The 16,028-nt window shown below is 44.0% G+C and overlaps 1 protein-coding gene across 3 annotated transcripts in view; it reads left to right on the top strand.

The window, feature by feature from the left end:
- Positions 1 to 16,028, top strand: part of CA5A (carbonic anhydrase 5A) — a 35,550-nt gene that overhangs the window by 5,870 nt on the left and 13,652 nt on the right. The window contains exons 1-2 of one of the 3 annotated variants that reach the window (XM_005292239.5): positions 8,745 to 8,960; positions 12,149 to 12,346. In XM_005292239.5, the coding sequence (XP_005292296.2) occupies positions 8,822 to 8,960; positions 12,149 to 12,346 (337 nt within the window). In that variant the 5' untranslated portion in view covers positions 8,745 to 8,821. Of the gene's footprint in view, positions 1 to 8,744; positions 8,961 to 10,697; positions 10,732 to 12,148; positions 12,347 to 16,028 lie in introns of those variants that run through there. The other 2 variants (XM_024105519.2, XM_042852098.2) reach the window with 2 other exon arrangements.

Here is a 16,028-nt window from a genome sequence, read left to right as displayed (position 1 = left end):
TACTTCACTTGCCATCCCGTGGGCTGCACCAACTGTCCCACAAACTGCTCTGCTCCACTCGCCATTCTGTGGGCCACGCCAACCGTCCCACAAACTTCTCAGCTAGCCACTTAGCAATAAATCTTCAGACTCCCCCACTAGTTAAGACATCACTCAGTGATCTCAGCTCTTAGTGATTTCAGCTTGTAGTAGGGGAGCCCCAGTGCTGGTGCACTATTGGCCCAAAGTGAATTTAGCATAGCAGCCTGTAATTAGACTCTTATTGGAATCAAAATTAGCTCTGCTATTCAACAGCAGAGAGAGGAGGTGGTGCAATTGGTGTTTCAGGCCCTCAAAAGGGCCCATACCATCAGGTATAAATACCTGTCCCCAGCCTCTCTCAATTTACTGGGTTTTGTAACCCATGCCCCTTGTCTAGCGAGTGCTACTTAGTTAATGGCGAGTCCCTCTGTCATACAACAGTTCCACTGGCCTTGATTCACAGAATCAGGGTAACAACACTTTATTCTTTCTGCCCCAATAACAGAGAAACTGGGGATCCCACACCAGCCAAAGTAACCACTTTCAGTTGCTGTGGGCTCATGCTAGGCCAGTGGGTGAGCCTATGCAAACAAAATCAGCCCCTGAAGTTCTTTTCCACACTCGCCATAATTCACCACCAAATGTTAGGGTAGAGCTCATCCTGACTCTGCTTACATTTACATCAATAAACTGGAGTGCAACATAATCCAAAACTGACATAAACTCAACTGAACTTTCAACACCTTGTCATGATGGAACATAGCCAAGTCATCAATGCGATAACCCAGCAAATCTAGACATTTATTGTGTGAGTCATAAAAAGAAATCAACCCATTCTGGACTTCTCTGTTAACATTCAATCCAAGTGGTTGAAGCAGAGCCACAATTTCTTAAGGTTTATATGTTTCTTTATTTTGTTTTGGTTATATGTTTATTTGTGTATTTCCCCATTTGGAAGATGTTGCCATGGAAATTACACCAGCTCAACAGCAGGAAAAAAAATTCTTCTAGCTGGGTGTGGTTCTCAAAATGTTTAGCTTGCCAAATGTTTGGTTTCCTGTTCTCACTGTTTTGCTTCAGAGTTGCGTACAGTGTGTTCTAGGGATTCCCCATGGAAACAAACCAAGAGTTTCCACTAAAAAGCAATTTTAAAAGATCTGCTGAATAAAGAAAGTTGACCATCCATAAACCTGAGAACCAATTGGAATTGTCTTTTTACCCCTCTCACTCCTCTGAAATATAGGAGGATTAATTTTAATGTTCTTTCTTCTAATTTCATACCCAAATTCTTATTGATTTTCTTTTTCACAGGAGTATCTAAGGAAATTGTAGACAAGTGCAAACTCTTTTGTCTCTGCCAAAAGCAGATTCTGATATATCATTGAAAAGATGTAGAGCCCAATTCTAATCACAGTTACAGCAATATAAATCTGGAGTAAATTCAGTTATTAAAGGATTTACAGTGCTCTACTTTATGATTAGAATCGGGCTTTCAAATTCTTTTCTGTGAAGTTTGTATAAGTTATAATAACTGTCAGGCAGCACACATGGCTCTCGACAGTTCAAACTTCAACATAAATAACTAGAGTGCTTCAACTTTTCTGCTTTCAATATGTCAAACTAGAACCCATTAGATCTTACCAATGATTGATTCTCAATCCTGAAGTCTGAATAGTAGATAATGTTTTCATCCCTCAGCTCATAGAGAGCCGAGAAGCGATGGGGAGTGAAAACATTATCTACTATTCAGACTTCAGGATCGAGAATCAATCATTGGTAAGATCTACCCTATAGATTGCAGCCCACCTCTTTAGTAAATTCTGAAGACACTAAAGGTCTGTGAGAAACTTTCCCTAAGGCTTTTGATTCTGACATCAACACCAAATGTATTTTTCAAGAGTGATTTCAAAGAGCTCTTGTAAAATCCCTGCAACTACAACTAATTACAATTCAAAGACATATGAAGACATTCAGGTAGTCCTAATCTATCAATTTCAAACAGCAAAAGTGAAAAAAATCTAGGACATCATGATGCCAGAGAGTAAAGATGCTTATATATATTAGTTAGTGCTCAAAGGGCTTGGGACGAAGGAGGGGGGGATGAATGAAAACTTCCAGTCACTTAACAGTTTTAAGGAGTTAGACTAAACAAAGGTTCGGTGGGGCTGTAGTCACCCCGCTTTTCCTCATTGCATGAAGAGAAGGAGCTGAAGCATCTCTTGAAGGGAATGGTCCATATAGGAGTGGTCAAGGAGAAACTCCATTTCTACATAGGGTTGCCACCTTTCTAATAGCTGGTAACTGGAACCCCAAGGCCCCGCCCCCTGCCCTGCCTCTTTCCGCAAGGCCCTGCCTCTGCTCCACCTCTTCCCCCCCCAAGACCCCGCCCCCATCGCTCACAGCTACTTCACCAGCACGACCAAAGCCACCTTGCCTGCCACGTGTGGGCTGCACAGGGTTACGCGCCGCCACAAGACGCACAAGCAGCCTAGCCCCAAAGGCAATGTCAGCGTCTGCTGCTGCTGCGCTGCCTCCTTCCTTCTGCTTAGGGTTGTCATCTTTCCACAGATAAAAAAAAATGGACATCAGGGCTTATCAAATGGCACTCAGACACACAAGCCGAAACCTGGACTGTCTGGATGAAAACTGGATGGGTAGTAACACTACTTCTACAGTGGCATGGAGAGGAGGACTTTGGGTGTATCCTGGAGCCAGGCTTTGGGCCTTCAGGCTGTCTGCAGATTCAAAAAGACATTGGTGCCTGTTCACATGCTGAAGGTTTTCTTCATAATCATAGGAATGGAAATATTTTTTAAATTCAAAACCTAAATTCTGCAGAAATTGATGGAAAAGCCCCCAGGAATACTGCATCCAGATCCAGTATGTTATTTAGCCCGCTGGAAAACTCAGCGTGTTGCAGATAAAGTGATTGCTGTTGTTTGCTATGCAGCTAAACACCCCATCATTTTTGCAGGCATATATGTACCAAGATGTGCCCTGTGGCAATATTATTGCAGAGAATTATTATTCTACTCACAAAAGGATAAGAAGTTAAAAATGGCGACACTGGGTCAGACCAATGGTCCATCTAGCCAATATCCGATCTTCCAACAGTGGTTGGTGCCAGATACTTCAGAGGGAATAAACAGAACCGGGCAATTATGGAGTGATCCATCCTGTCGTCCTGTCCCAGCTTCAGGCAGTCAGAGGTTTAGGGATATCCAAAGCATGGCATTGCATCCCTGACCATCTTGGCTAATAGCCATCAATGGACCTATCTTCCATGAACTTATCTGTACTGTTTGCAGTATATTCGTGCCCATAGTCCCCAAAAAGGATCTATTCGGGCCCACTGTGATAGGTATGTACACACACATACTAAGATTCAGTCACGCCCTGGAGGAGTTTTTAAAAATGCAGTACAACAGGTACCAGTTTGGCAAGTTTGGTACAGTATTTCAAATACCTTTCCAGAAAGAGATTAAGTTGCTGTTTTTGCTGAACCCTGAAGCTAAATCTGATGCAGTGTGTTGCTACCTGCCTTCTGAGTGGAGGGAGCTGGGGCACTGTGAGCACATCACATCTGAATTCTATCCTGTTCATGGGCTCTCTCTGCTTCTGGGTGTAATTCTAGGTGCTAGTCACCATCAGTGCTACCAGCAATAGCCTGGGACCTGGTTACTTGAGAAACTACCTCTGCCTTTTATGTTTCTTAATTTTTGTGACTATCTGCTGGAGCATTTTTCGAGTTGGTTCTTGGGATAGAACTCTCTAGGTCTGGCAACAAGGCAGTCTCATCAGAAGGACTCAAGGCTCAACCCTGCAAAAAGCCGAGCATTGTGATTGAGCAAAGTGCTCAACCATATGGGGTATGTTTACCTGGGGATAAAAAATCCATAGCTGGCCCAGGTCAGCTGACTCCGGCACATGTGCCTTGGGCTCCGGGGCTGAAAAACTGCCATGTAGATGTTCAGGCTCGGGCTCCAGCCCACACCCAAATGTCTACACAGCAATTTTTTGTCCTGCAGCCCAAGGCCCTTAACTTCAAGTACATGCAGTCCCAGCAATGCGACACACATATTAATGACTTCAATAGGGATTATTCATGTATCTAAAGTTAACCACGTACGTTGCTGCATCAGGACCAGAGTCCTCCGCACTTTGCAGGATCAAGCCCCTTACAGAATCACACTTGCTTCTTCTGACAGTTTCCCAGGGTTTGGTAGTTTTCAGGACACAGTGAAAGGCATGTCTGTTTAGACACGCTTTAAGGTGTATTTTTAGATGGCTGTAATACATAGCAAATGATGCCATATATAAAGATATTTTATGTTCTACAGCAGCAAGTATTGTATTCCACAATATGAATAGATATGTTACAGTACTAATGTGGGAGGCGATTGGTTGTCAGTCACTAAAGCAGAGGGTAAGAAAGCTTTATATTTTAGGAGAGAGAATGCATTACAAAGGTTGCAGTCACACGAGAGGTAAAGTTTCCTCTACACCAAAAATATACTTACCATATTCATAACCAGAACTCAATATTTTAATGATCAACGTTTTTATTTAAAAAAATAAACTAAATTTAACAAGTAAGAAGCCATATTTTTAAGAGCAAAGTAAACTAGGCTTAATGCATGTTTAATAAATCCTATTACTGGCATAGGATCAAGAGCTGGGCTACCTTTTTATTTTTGCCTATTTCCCCATCATCTGCTTTCCCATAACGTAGCCACTCAAGGCAAATCATTAGCCAGATTCCTCCTGTTACCCAATTCAACTGACTTTATAAATATTCTACTGTGAATAAATTGGAGCCTTTTTAACCAAATCCCTTTCAGCTAGAATAAACAATTTAAAAATAACTTTTTGGTTGACTGGAGCTGGGTGTCCAGTTTGTTAATTTACACAGGGTAATTTCACAATTCTACATTTCAGCAGGATGTTTTCAGGGCATTGCCAGATTTTTCATGGAAATTAAAAAGCAGCGATTTAACAATAACTTTACTGATGATCTCATGGAGATAAACAAAGATTTCCAAAAGAAGAATTTTGAAGCAAAGTTTTCAGAAAACATGATTTAAACACAAGATGTAAGAGTAGAGGACTGGCAATCAGGAGACGTACTCACTGTACGAATTTAGAAAAATCTGGCTTCAGCTACACTTCATATTTTTCTTAAAACCTCCCACTTTTGCTCCTGCACTGGTGCTTTCCACGGGAGGTAGCTCTAGTATAGATCAGGCAGCAGCAACTGCCGACATTTTAAACCATTTCATGTAGATCTGCTCAAAGCAGCGTTAAATGACACTATCATCGTTACAGGTCTGGCTGCTCCTCTGTCCTCTTTGTGGCCTCTCTGAGGTCTTGTCTACACTTAAAACACTATTGCGGTACAGCTACACTGCTTCAGTGCAGACACTACTTATGCTGAGGGGAGGGTTCTCCATCGGCCTAGGTAATCCACCTCCCCGAAAGGTAGTAGCTAGGTTGATGGAAGAATTCTTCCCTCAACCTAGCTCTATCTACATGGGGACTTAGGTTGGCTTAACAATGCCGCTCAGGGGTGTGGATTTTTCATATCCCAGACTGACGTAGTTAAACCAACATAATTTTTTAGTGTAAACTAGGCCTGAGCATATCTCCTCCTGGTACTGAGCCTTCTACCTTTACCTATTCCAGGGCAGAATCCTGCAATTCCCCCACTCCTAGGCTGGGCTCTGAGCTACAGTACCTTATGCATTAATTGTTGTTACCTAGCAGGTCAAAGTGAGTTCAGGCACCTACGGTTTTACGCTTCAGGTGTCTCTGACAGTGACAAAACAGCCTTCTTAACAAAGTATTGTTTATTTTGCATTAGAAACAAAGCATTTAGATAAAAAGTTTTTTTAAAAACACCAGTCTACATACATACCTGCCTTACCTACCTAAAGTCTTACCTACCCCTGATGATAACCTATGCAGGTCTAATTTCTAGGGCTGTCAAGCGATTAAAAAAATTAATCACAAATAAAAAAAATAATCGCGATTAATCGCAATGTTAAACAATAATAGAATACCATTTATTTTTAATATTTTCAATGTTTTCTATATTTTCAAATATATTGATTTCAATTATAACACAGAATACAAAGTGTACAGTGCTCCCTTTATATTTATTTTTGATTACAAATATTTGCACTGTAAAAAACAAAATATATAGTATTTTTCTATTCACCTAATACAAGTACTGTAATACAACTCTTTATTGCGAAAGTTGAACTTACAAATATAGAATTATGTTCAAAAATATACTGCATTCAAAAATAAAACAATGTAAAACTTCAGAGCCTACAAGTCCACTCAGTCCTATTTCTTGTTCAGCCAATCGCTCAGACAAACAAGTTTCTTTACATTTGCAGAAGATAATGCTGCCCGCTTCTTGTCACCTGAAAGTGAGAACAAGTGTTCTCATGGCACTTTTGCAGCTGGCGTCACAAGATATTTACATGCCAGATGCGCTAAAGATTCATATGTCTACATTTGTAAGTTGTACTTTCACGATAAAGAGATTGTACTACAGTACTTGTATGAGGTGAACTGAAAAATACTGTTTCTTTTATCATTTTTACAGTGCAAATATTTGTAATCAAAAATAATAATATAAAGTGAGCAGTATACACTTTGTATTCTGTGTTGTAATTGAAATCAATAGATTTGAAAATGTAGAAAAACATCCAAAAATATTTATTAAGTTTCAATTGGTAGTCTATTATTTAACAGTTTGATTAATTGCAATTATTTTTTTTTAATAACGATTATTTTTTGTTAATCGCATGAGTTAATTGCGATTAATCGACAGCCCTACTAATTTCTTCAAACACCCCAGCGTGGTCCCTGTGTGTCAGCCTGATTCCTCCACAACTACGCCTTTCTGGCTGATTTTGAGCCATTCTTTTTTTTTTTTTTCCATAGAATATCAGGGTTGGAAGGGACCTCAGGAGGTCAACTAGTCCAACCCCCTGTTCAAAGCAGGACCCTTCCTGCTTGTCTTTCCTAACAGCTTCCTACTAAACTATACCAATATACTGTACTCACATAGTAAATATCTCCAATCAACATACAGCAGTGGTTCTCAATCAGGGGTCCGGGGCCCCCTGGGGGGCAGTCAGGGGGGCTGCCAAGCAGGACCAGCATTAGACTCGCTGTGGCCCAGGGTAGAAAGTTTAAGCCCCACCGCATGGAACTGAAGCCCAGGGCCCTGAGCCCTGCCACCAAGGGCTGAAACCAAAGCCTGAGCAATATAGCTTCGTGGGGGCCCCTGTGGCATGGGACCCCAGGCAATTGCCCTGCTTGCTAACCCCTAACGCCCCGCCAGCCCTGGCCTTTATATGCAGAAAAACAGTTATTGTGGCACAGGTGGGCCATGGAGTTTTTATAGCACGTTCGGTGGGGAGGGAGAGGGCCTCAGAAAGAAAAAGGTTGAGAATCCCTGACATACAGTACTTATAAATTTTTACAGAGCAGCACCTACTCCACTGCACACAACATGATTAAAGAGCCTGTGCCCTGGCTAAACTAATGCTAGTATAACAGGTTTCAGAGTAGCAGCCGTGTTAGTCTGTATCCGCAAAAAGAACAGGAGTACTTGTGGCACTTTAGAGACTAACAAATTTATTAGAGCATAAGCTTTCGTGGACTACAGCCCACTTCTGCATCCGAAGAAGTGGGCTGTAGTCCACGAAAGCTTATGCTCTAATAAATTTGTTAGTCTCTAAGGTGCCACAAGTACTCCTGTTCTTTTTGCTAGTATAACAGAGATTTTAAGAACAAATGTTAGTGAATCACAGCCTCTACGCCTTAGTTTCTGCCCTGGTAACAGGGAGTTATGAGCATTAATTCAGTCACATCAGTAAGGTACCCTGAGATCTCAGCCGGAGGAGTGGGGCACAGCAAGGCTGCTACCTGCCCTACCCTTTACAGGACTGTCCAGACTTTCTCATCTTGCAACGTGCACGGCAGCATCTCAACTGTTGAAAAATGACTGCGCTGCGGTGGGATGCGACCTGCCACAACACTAGCGTTCTGGGGGACGAGGCAGCAATGTGCAAAACTTCTATTTCAGAGTCAGACTGTATGACAGCCAGAGGGAAAGTCAAAGGGACAACAGGACGGCTGTAGGTAGGGTGACCAGAAAGCAAGTGTGAAAAATCAGGACAGGGAGTGGGGGGGTAATAGGATTCTATATAAGAAAAAGACCCTAAAATCGGGACTGTTCCTATAAAATCGGGACATCTGGTCACCCTAGGTGTAGGTAAGGCGAGAATCAAAGGCAAATACAGATGGTGGTACATGCAATGAGAGTCTAAGGGTCTGTGACAGACAGACCAGGGTGCCCAGGACTGGCCCTATCAGTTGTCTACTGGTAGGGCCAGACAGACGGGGGGCAGAGACAGACAGACCAGAGGACAGACTGACAGAGGATCTAAGGGCAGGGCCAGATACACTGGGCACAGACAATGAGACGGAAGGGCCAGGGCAGGACAGACAGATGGAGATGGACACTCTACCGGCAGGGCCTGACAAGGCGGGGGGACAGAGAGGGCTACAGGCAGGGCCCAGACAGGGAGACTGGGAGGGACAGACGGGCGCGAGCTCCCACCCAGGGCCCCGAGGCTGCCAGCTCCTCTCCGCGCCCTCGGCTCTGGCAGCCAGGCGGGCTCGGGGCGGGCCCGGGGAGGGCGGGGCCGGCTGAGGCGAAGGCAGGGCCAGGCCCCGAGGATTGGCGCAGGGCGGACGCGGCGCTCTGGGCCCCGCGGAGATGCCGCTGCAGCTGCTGCGAAGGGCCCTGGCGGCCTCGGCCCAGCGCCTCCGCCCGCCCGCCGCCCCCTGCACCGAGCCGCGGGGGGCGAGACCCTGCAGCCTGGCCGCCTGCTCCTCCTACCGCCTCCGCGACGCCCGTGAGTCCGACCCCCGGGCCCTGCGGCGGCTGCCCCGGGCCATCCGCCCCAGAGCCCTCATGCCCCGCCCGGCCCGGGATAGTCCCGCTCGGGGTAATCCCCCCGGATCCCTACACCCGCTCCCCCAGCCTGCCACAGCCTCTCCCTCCTTGGGCACCCAGCTCTTCTCATCCCCCGGAAACCTCCAGCCCCCCTGAACCGCTGTGCCCCAGGGCAGCCCCTGCATCCCGTCCCCTCCCCCGGGCACCCTGCACCCCTCCCTGGGGGACTCCAGGGCACCCTGCACACTAGGCACTGCCCTGCACCCAGGGTGGATGCATTCAGCCTCCCTCCTGGAGTCTCTCGCTCCCCCCATCAGATCCAGGCTCAGTCCCTTGTAAACAACCCTCTTCTCCTAGTTCACAACTGGCCTGGTTTCATTCCTAAAAGCACCTGGTTTTCTGCATACCTGCTGTTTTCCATTCCTCTATCAGGCGATTCGTTTTAAAAAAAGAAATCCTCCAACTCTTAATTATTTTGGCTTCTCCTCTTTACCCAAGATTGGTTGTCCAACTTATTGCAAGAGGCCATTTTTGAGGGGGGGGGAATTGCCAGACCATCAACCATGTATTAATATGCAATTTTAATGCGTGTGCCACCAGTTCATCCCAATGCTATGAACAGTTGCATCTTCAGTGTTAATATAGATGCATTGTGATCAGTTTGGCACAAGAGGTAATTGATAGCAGAAGTCATAATCTTCAGCTGTACTGTCATAGTTTGAGTCCTTCCAGCTAGTGAGTACTGACTCTCACATCCTTTCTTGCTATCCCAAACCAATGCAAAAGATCCTCTTTAACATCACCTCTTTTTCTGTCTCTGTTTAATTTTAAATTTACATTTGCAGTTCCACTTTTTTTGATAGACTGTCTGTTCTTCCAAAGTTACATAAAAGTGGCTGAGATTTACAGCAGCTTGTTAATTACACTTACCTGATTACAGTGTCCAGAAACAGTGTTAACAATAATAGGAGACAAATGTGTGCATTTCCTCTAGATGTGAGGTCCTGATTGGGCACTGGTTAACATATAAGTGAGCTGCAGTGCTGCAAGCTTCCTCAGGAGCAGTGACCTTCAGCAAGCCCAGGTTCTTGTTGAGGGGCTGGAGGGAAAATGGTTTAGTCACCTGTCACGTGAATGGTCTGATACAATATTTAACCTTTCCTTTCACATAAAAGAAAATGAGGCTGGTAAATTTGTACAAATTCTTTTAATAAAGTAGCTGAGCCCATCTCACTTCCAAAATTTTTATGGTTAATTTTCAGGCCAATTGGTAGATTACCAGAAATTTGTCAGTGGACCTTCAGTAGTCCATTGACTATGAAAACCACTGCCCATTAGTCAGTTAGCACCCCCCCACTTCCCAGATCCAGGCAGGTTTTGTCAGCCTCCTCATTCTCATTTCCTTACGGGAGTTGAATATGATTATCTGGAAATTGGGTACATGCATAGGTCCCAATCCTGCAAGTTGATCTGCCTACACAGTTAGTCGGGCTCCTTGCAGGCACAAAGATCTGCCTTTTTATTCCACCTTGCGAGATCAATGATGATACTGTAATAAGTGCTTTAGAAGTGCTAAATAGGGATCCATTACCAGCCATGTGCCACATAAACAGAGAAGGGTGATGGGAAAAGACTCAATTTTTATGAAGCCTTCCAAAAAATATTCTTATGCTGAATTGGCAGTTAATCTGCTGCCTCTGGAGCTGCGCTGATGTCAGTTGGTCATACTGGTACCTAAGTAGGCTTGGCAGAATTGAATTTTTTTTCTAATTGTGATGATTTTTTTCAATTTTTAACTTTATTTTGACAGTTGTGGGAGATGGGGGTAGGACACTGCTGACCGTGGGGCTGCAGGGGGCTCCCTGTGCAGCGGGGGGGCCCAAGACACTGAGGCACAAGGTGTGGGGGAGGCTGCAGAAGTCCTGGCCTGGCAGAGCAGAGACCCTGGACGGTAAGGAGGATGACAAGCCATGACTGCGAGGGAGGTCAACCTGCTGCTGAAGAGTTCCTGCCCAGAATCGGCTCCACACTCGTGGATGGTGATTGCAGACCTGCTGAAGGCTCCCTGCATGGCCATGGGCCCGGTGGCACAAGATCCATACAGGCACAAGGTGTGGGGCATAGCAGAGACCTCTGGCCAGGACTGCAAGGAGGAGGATGATTTGCTGGCATGGGGCCACCCCTTTGTTCAATGGTTCCTGCCTGGGGACTGAGGCATTCAGCAGCAGGGTGGCCTTCCCCACTCCTCGGGATGATGACAACGACGATGGCGCCGTGCAGTTCTGGCTTGGGGGAATCAATGCTCCACCAGGCCAGGACCACAGCCTTCTCCTCACCTTGTGCCTGCAGGGATAGGGTGTTACCGGCCCCATTCACTCGCTCAACCACCAGCTGGGAGTGTGGGAGCCATCCTCTGGCAGGAATTGTTAAGCAGCAGTATGACCTCTCCCTCAGCTGGGGGCTCATCCTCCATGCAGTCCTCACCGGGGTCTCTGCTCCACTGGGCCAGGCCAAACACAGCCTCCCGCCACACCTTGATCCTGCAAGGAATGGGTGTTACCAGCCCTGAGGAAGCATAGCTCTGTAGTTCTGCTTTCATGGACCTGCTCACTCACTCCCGTAACAGCAGGGCTACAGAGGGCTCCCTGCACACGGTGATACCTGATCCCTGCAGATACACTGATTGTTACTGACTGACTTTTTTTGTCGATTTCAGTGTGTCAGCTGAAATCCACATTTTATTGATAGTTATTAAAATTGAATCCTGTCATGCCTATACATAAGCAAAAATTAAGTGACATGACACAACTCTATATAAGTTAAGTAGCGAAACAGAAGACCTATGTACATCTATTGACAATTGAGGAAAAATCTATCCCTGACAAATGAGAGAAAACAGAATTGCTTTGAATAGGTTTATTATTGTGACAGACACAGCTATGAAGCAAGTTACTACACTTCCCTGGGTAAATCTGAGTCATACAAGTGGAATGTACTGTTTCTTTTATTTTCTTGTAGACTAGCTGATGTGAATCTAGCCTTTGAAAGTCATATTCTGAGGCACTTTCTGTCGCCAAAAAGATCTAACATATTCTGTCATAAATTCTTTACAATACATTAGAGACTGATTCTGGGTTCTGCTTCTAGTGCATCCGCTTTGGCAGAGCGAGCTTTCCGTTTCTGGGGGCACTCGGCAGTCTCCAATCAACATCCAGTGGAGAGACAGTGTTTATGACCCTCACCTGAAGCCCCTGAAAATCCACTATGACCCAACCACATGTCTCTATATCTGGAACAATGGGTACTCGTTCCAGGTTGAATTTGACGATTCTGCAGACAAATCAGGTAAGGAGTGCAACAAGATCAGGTTGATGTGTTATTTGTCTGCAGCTGAAAAATCCTGTCCATGCCATACTGTAAGGTTTGTCTCTCTCTCTCAGTAAGAATCAGAAAACAAAGGCTGAAAACCAATTTAGAGTATAATCCTCTTCTAAAGAAGGTGCCTTTTCTCCCCCTTTTACGGAATAGCTTCTCTCTAAGCAAGGATTCACTGTAATCAGTATCGCAATGCATTGGTTCTACACAAACTCCACTAAAGCCCTGTATTAAGGGTTTAAGTTATGTATTGTGCAAACCTTCTATGCTTGTTGCACAAGCCTTTATGTCCTTCCTTTTGATTTTACCTCATTGTCTTTTTTTAGGTAGTGCTTGCATGCATGTACTTGATGTAAAATTGTAATTTGGGAATTAAACATTAATGAAATAATCGGCTGTTTATCTGTTTGTGTTAACAGAAAAGTAATGCATTTGAAATAATCAGCCAGCAAGGTGCAGTTCCTTTTTGAAGAGTACATTGTTCTGTTAGAACTATTTAATCTGAGTAAACTCTTGAGGAAAATAAATAATGCTGATCTGATAATGTGGTAAACAAATACATGTGATCAGGTTGCTTTAAAAAAATCTCCACGCTCTACCAATAGATAGCAGCTAACTGCTTTATCTCTGCCAGATACATTTTAAAATTTGGACTGCAAATTCAAGTGAGTTTAAATTCAAGATATTACTGCTAAACTCAAGATTTTTCATCCTTGATCCTCTTAAAATCTATTTGACAAAAGCATATTAGTGCAGTTTTCTATTACGATTAGATATGAATAGAATATTTAATAACATCTATTAAGTAGTAGCAGTTGGTCACAGATATTGGATAGCATTTGATTCACTCTAGTTATCCAAATTGTCAGTGTGGAAAGATAATATTTAGAGTTGGATGAGTTCAGACCTTACCAATTAGAATCACAGGTGGTCTGGGATCAGTATTTATCCAGTGCAGGAAAGGCTTGACTCTATTGTGGGGCAGGAGGAAAATGCTTGTGAACATCTCTAGCTTAGGAGGTTCACAGTTTTAATACCTCTATCAGAAAAACTCTGGGGAAGGTGTCCCAGTGCTATATTCGTAAACATCTTATTTCTATGATACCAACACTTTTTTTGGCTTATGTTAGGAGAGGGATTGAGAAAACAATCTTATAAAAGAGATCCATTATTGTGGCTTCTTCATAGAACGCTGGGTTCCCCAGGCTAACAAGAAAAGGAAGATTAACAAGTCCTGAAGTTGCTCATAAGCAAGTAACATTTGCCCAAATAATAGCATTATGGAAAACTTTTTTGCGGTGTTGGGATTCAGATGTTGGAGTGGAGACTGTCCCTGTTCTCACTTATTACAAGCACAGAAACAGATCTCCTGATGGAGGGAAGTGTGGGAATTCTATTTATCCAGTCATTCTGAGCCATCATTTTCCCCTCAAAATTTAGCATCAAGCACCTGTCTGCCCCTCCTTATTGTCATAAACATTTGTGCATTGCACTTCTGTTGCTATTAGTAGAGATTTGCAAGTGTTAACACCCATGTCATTTGATGATAATCGCTCCCTTTTTTCTGTCTTTGGGAACAGAAGATCCTAAAGTCACTCCCAAACTGGTTGTGCGTACCAAAACATCTCCTACTGGCCAAATTGCTATGCCTGTTATGTAACTACTTTGTGTGTAGACCTCATTTGCTACAGCTTCTGTACACCATTTCTGAAACTCCTGTGTCTTTCCAGGTTCCTCTTTGAAGTTATAACAACCCATGTCACTGACTATTTCACTAATTTAATATTGTTGTATATTAATCCATCATCCAGGTCTATATAGAACAAGGAAATCACACAGTAGCACGTTCATGTTTTTACAGTGTGGTGTAATTGTATTAGTGTGCTAGTTACAGTGGAGCAGTCTAGGATAATTGCACTATTTAGAAGCAGCACAAGTTCATTAGCTATCCTATTGTACTATACTTAGTGCATGAAAACTTTAAGTCTGTTCTGCTTTTACTTTGACAGAGATTTTCTTTTATATACCTTTCAACTTTCTAAACTTCTCCCCCTCTCCCCCCACAGTCTGCTTTTCACTCTCTTATTCCTCCTCTATCTTTGGTTTCTCTTTCTGCTTTGTCTTCCTCCCAGCTTCTATCATTCAACTGCAATAGAGAGAGAGAGGTGAAAGCAACATGGATAAAAATGCAATGGAGTTGAAAAATAAGATTAAAAATGTTGAAGAAAAGTACAAAATGATGAAAAGAGAAGGGAATATCCAAGGTAAACAGAAATGCTGAACTCCTGAGCTGAGACAAAAACATGACTCTTGCAAAAGAGGAGACTAGCCCTGCCATTGGGTGCTATAGACAAGCAGAACAAGAGAATGAAGAGAACAAGGGAAAAAAGGGTGTGGGAAAGGTATGTAATGTACTGGTTATTTATATGCACCACTGCCATCTATTGGATGGAAATGGACTTGTAACATTACTAGGTTTAAAGAACAGCTCTGGGTGAGTTTGAAAGCTTGTCTCTCTCACCAACAGAAGTTGATCTAGTAGAAGATTATCTCACCCACCTTGTCTTTTTAGGTTTTTTAAAAAAAGTTTCAGACAGGCTGCTGCTGCTTTAAAAAAAAAAAAAAAAAAAGGAGTCCCTTTAAAGTGTGGTGTTGTGAAACCAATCAGCATTGCTCTAGGCCATGAAAAACCAAAAAGTGTCAGTGACTGGAAAGGGATTGTAAACCCTGTTTATTGTCTTTGTCTATCATGTATCATAAGGGTCTGATTTTGCAAATAGACATGCTTGTGAATAACTTTATTTATGTGAGGAAACCTGTGTAGGTGAGTGGGGCTGTTCACATGAGTCTGAATACTCATGAATGCATATGTACAAATAGGATCAGGTGTGGAGGTCATTATAGGAGTGGGGTCTTAATTCCCTCCCCCCTCAGTGCTCTCTCATTATACTTACTTTGCTTTACTGTCTCCTTTGAACCTCTTTAAAAAAATGAAGAATGAAAGCTTTAATGTATTTTAAAACTAATGTTCAGTTTTTCACTGATGCAACGAAATAGCTGAGATAACTAGCCATGGGCAGGGCCGGCTCCAGGCACCAGCCGAGCAAGTTGGTGCTTAGGGCGGCAGATTGAACAAGGTGGCATTCTGCCCAATCCTAGGACGGCACGGCCGCTTTTTTTGTTGTTGTTGTTATTCCGCTCCGGCCACCCTGTAGGGGGCAGCGGCGCGGAGGACGGGAGCATCCTTCCGTCCCCGCCGACCGGAGCAGAGCCCTCCCGGCAGGCGGCGCAGTGCGGCAGGAGGGCTCCGCGTGGCAGCGCACCGCTGTAGCCCTGGCCGCCCCTCTTCTCTCTCTCTCCTGCCTGCTCCCTCCCACTCCCCCCCCGCTAGCCGGTCCCCCTGCACCTGCGCTCCGGCCGCGCCGCAGGTTTTTTTTTTTTTTTTTGCCGGCTCTGGCCATGGGGTGTTAGATGTTAAATTGTACATCTTGGTGGTATACTGCTCCTTTAACAAATAATTGGAATTTTACAGTGTGAGTGGAAGTTTGAGGCAAATGCATGAAATTTTTCTAAAATAGACATGGCTCCATCAGCTGTTTTCAAGTATCTTTCCTTTAGCCAGGAGGTGAACAAATCACTATCTCTGTTAGTA

The sequence above is a fragment of the Chrysemys picta genome, chromosome 14 (genome assembly GCF_011386835.1).
Source record: "Chrysemys picta bellii isolate R12L10 chromosome 14, ASM1138683v2, whole genome shotgun sequence".
Lineage (NCBI taxonomy): Eukaryota > Metazoa > Chordata > Testudines > Emydidae > Chrysemys > Chrysemys picta.
This window is presented reverse-complemented; position numbering and strand designations above follow the sequence as displayed.